The 3,425-nt window shown below is 46.6% G+C and overlaps 1 protein-coding gene across 1 annotated transcript in view; it reads left to right on the forward strand.

The window, feature by feature from the left end:
* T265_09793 (hypothetical protein) overlaps nt 1-1,573 on the forward strand; it is a gene marked incomplete at both ends in the record, with an annotated part of 33,283 nt that extends 31,710 nt beyond the window's left edge. The window contains one exon of the mRNA XM_009175967.1: nt 1,316-1,573. Within this exon, the coding sequence (XP_009174231.1) occupies nt 1,316-1,573 (258 nt within the window). The remainder of the gene's footprint in view (nt 1-1,315) is intronic.
* Between the last annotated feature and the right edge of the window lie 1,852 nt (nt 1,574-3,425).

Below are 3,425 nucleotides of genomic sequence, written 5' to 3' on the forward strand. Positions count from 1 at the left end.
GGCAATGCTATAGCATCTTCGTGACTAGGTTTGTCAGTCAGTGAGTGGTCGTGAACAGGCACTTAATATGGCGTATCGGAAAGATTTTCGCACCAGCTGCGGCCGATCGCACGGGACAGCTATCGATTACCCGGATCACTGGCTTGAACAATATTCCTCAAGGGAGGCAATCTGAGATAACGATGGTGTTTAGTCTCTCCCATGGTTGGTCTATCTCTGAGACATCCTTTGTCTGTGGAGGCTCGTTAGGAGAGTCACCCCTCTTCCGGAGTGATCTTGCTTGGTACTCACATATTTTGGGGTCCAGCAAGCGTTTGATTCGTTTCCTTTGTGTGAAAGGTGAGGGGTCAGTGTTAGTTCTGATTAGACAGGTATATTCTGATAGATTTGATTTCTTCCAATTTCCTCATGTTTCCTTTTGGGCCCAAGACCACAGGATAGTTTTATGGGTGTTATATCTGCTGATTCGCCAATCTGAGGTATCTGCTGCTGACCCGCTCCAGTGCCTAGTTGCCGGAGAAAAAAGACTTACAGAAGGAAACACAACAGCCATATTCCGGACACGCGAGTGCGAGAGCGTGAGTGAGTGCGAGTGCGAAAAGTACAACGGTCTCAAGCTATTTATTGGAAGGACACTGTCTGCACTTAGTCCAATGCTGACGCACACGGTCTGGCTTTGGTAGGAGGCTGTGACCTGCTGCATATTGCGGGGACGTTGTCTGACCTTGACCAACGCTGAGTCGCGCTGTCTGGGTTTGATACAAGGCTGTGACGCGCTGCATGTTGAGGTGGTGTTGTCTGTCTGGTCAACATCTAGCGGAGCTGAGAGTCTCGGTAGATTTCGGGCATTCAGTGGTTGATTTCAGGAAGCTGACCTTCCTGATGATGGGCATGAATGATTCCACGCAGAAATAGCAGGAGATACTTTCACGGATATTGCAGTGCAGCTGATATCTTTCTTGGTCGCACAACATGGGTGAGCAGTTGGTATGATCAGATACTGATTTAGGTTCTTTTGTGACCACTTTGCAGAGTTTACGATAGGTTATTTTATGGGTGTGGGTGAACTGGGTCTCGCGATTTTACTTGGTGTTGCTTAAGTGAAAGGACCGACCGATCACCCGACCATTACAATCAATCAACGCGAGTAGGGGGAACGTCTCGAGATTTCGGGCTTAGAATTCATCATGAAAGACCATGCAGTCTTGTACACACGATCAGTCAAGAACGTTTCCAATCTTTCAGGTGACCGATCCACAATGTTTCTAGTTTGAGCACACTATTGTTTTGGTTTCCTCTTCACCTCTCTCCTTAGATCGTCCTGCTCGGGTTGTACAACGGGCAAGGCTTGGATCTAACTTCTCCGGACTGTTATCTCCTCATGCGAGTTACTCCGGGTCGTGAATACGTCAAGTGCGTGATGCGGGCGGGTCGGATGCAAGGTGCTTTGTTGATCGGTGAAACCGATCTGGAAGAGACATTGGAAAATCTCATTGTGAATCAGCTGGATTTGACGCATTTGGAAGACTCACTGCTGGATCCAGATATCGATCTCAGTGATTACTTTGACTAAAACCTTTTTGTTCTCCAACATTTGAGTGATGTAAATGACTTGCTTTCGCACAAAACAAAATGACTTACAACAAGAATATTATTTTTGTGACGTGTTTAGTCTGCTGAAACGGTTTCGTGGTTTGGGTTAAATCGGTCTGTGGGGTATATCGGATTTCAGTCAACCACACTATACAGTCGGAGTTTCCACTCTGGGGGGTTCTCGTAGTTGTGTCCCTTGAGGCTTACAAGAATAACAACTCCAGCCCACACACAGTGCCAGTATGCTGCCTGCGTAATTATTTCGGAGCTGGGATGACGTGACACGTGACCAAATACTGAGAAGAAACTTTTTCATCCACTGGTAGTTCCCTTGGGAAAAATATCGTTCGTCCCAGCTCAGCATACTGACACTGTCTCCTCGAATGGTTACCGAACGTGTTCTAACCATTGGTGAAGCACCGTGAAAAAGCCTAGAACGAAAACAGCAAGTATTTCCTCGCCAACAGGTAGAACGGTTTCCCTAGTATAAGTTTATTTTTGCGCGGGAAAACCAGGTTGGAGGTATGGAGGGCATTGGATACTTCATTTTTTTAAATCTGGGACGTGGTTTCCTAAAAAGGTTTGATTCCAGCAGCTTCAAACTTGTTCGTCATCAGCTATTAGAACCGCGTACTTGCTGTACAATGGTCCCAGCTGCAACCATTTCGTTCACCGATGATTTGGGGAGGTGGGGTGGATAACTGTGCATTGAAGGCGGTAGCGGATAAATTGTTGCGTAAATACAGCACTGTCAGCGGACTGTTAAGTGGGGGAATTTGGAAGGGAGCTATGCATTGAAGGCAATAGCTTGGATGCATGAGTGCCATTGAGGGTGCGACTGGACCATATCTGAGAATGTGTCTCGTTGCGGAGTGCTCTTCCAGGGAGGCGGCAATGGTCAACGCAGCTGTGTTTGATCGTTATGGCTTTCATAGTTCGCAGCCATATTTGACAATGTCTCCAACCATTGATGTCACATGGCGGATTGTTCTTTGAGGGAGACGGCAATGATCAACGCAGCTACGTTTGATTGTAGTAGCTTTCATACTTCGCAACCAAGTCATTGTTTGGCCTCCACCAACTCGTTTCCACCGTTCGCGTGGTTCTGCGAAAAGAACCTTTCGAGGAAGTCGGTCGACTGGCATACACAGCACGTGGCCAAGCCATCGCAACCTAAGCAGGGTGATCAGTTCATCCATCGATGGTGAGTTATTTCTCCCGAATACCTGGAAAACATTTGTTCTCGTCAACACTCTTCTGTTCCAAGACTGTTCATTTGGACAAGTGAAATAGTAACCTGTGAAACAGATAGCCTCCCAGGCCTGATGATTTTCTTGCTATCCTTCAATTCCGGATGTGCTTCATATCTTCAGTTTCCGGACCCTTTCAATATCAAATTTTCGCAAGCTATTTTTGATCGAACTAAAAGATTTTTTGCTCCTTCATACAATTCTCTAGAGGACAGTTTCTGGCCGTTGCGTTAACACATTGTTAAGCGTGACCCTCTGAGGTCGATCAAAAATCTTGTTGATGATTCCATCTGCTCGCGTAAGTGTTACTTGCCCACCACAGCTCTCCGCGATTACGGATAGCATCTCTTGAAGACTTGGCGGGCTGCAGGATAGCTGGTCACTAAACTTCATTGTGCAGTGAGGTAAAGTGATCTACAGTCACTCTGCTTAGTCCTGGATGAATGTGTTACCGACGAAAAACGGAATCGAAGCATGGATAACAACCTTATGCATCAGGTGGATGGTACTTGTGAACAGTGGTCAGATTCTCCGTTTTGTTTGGACTTTCGGGATCCTCTTTCCTACTCCTAGGCGTTACAT

This window comes from Opisthorchis viverrini (genome assembly GCF_000715545.1).
Source record: "Opisthorchis viverrini unplaced genomic scaffold opera_v5_302, whole genome shotgun sequence".
Lineage (NCBI taxonomy): Eukaryota > Metazoa > Platyhelminthes > Trematoda > Opisthorchiida > Opisthorchiidae > Opisthorchis > Opisthorchis viverrini.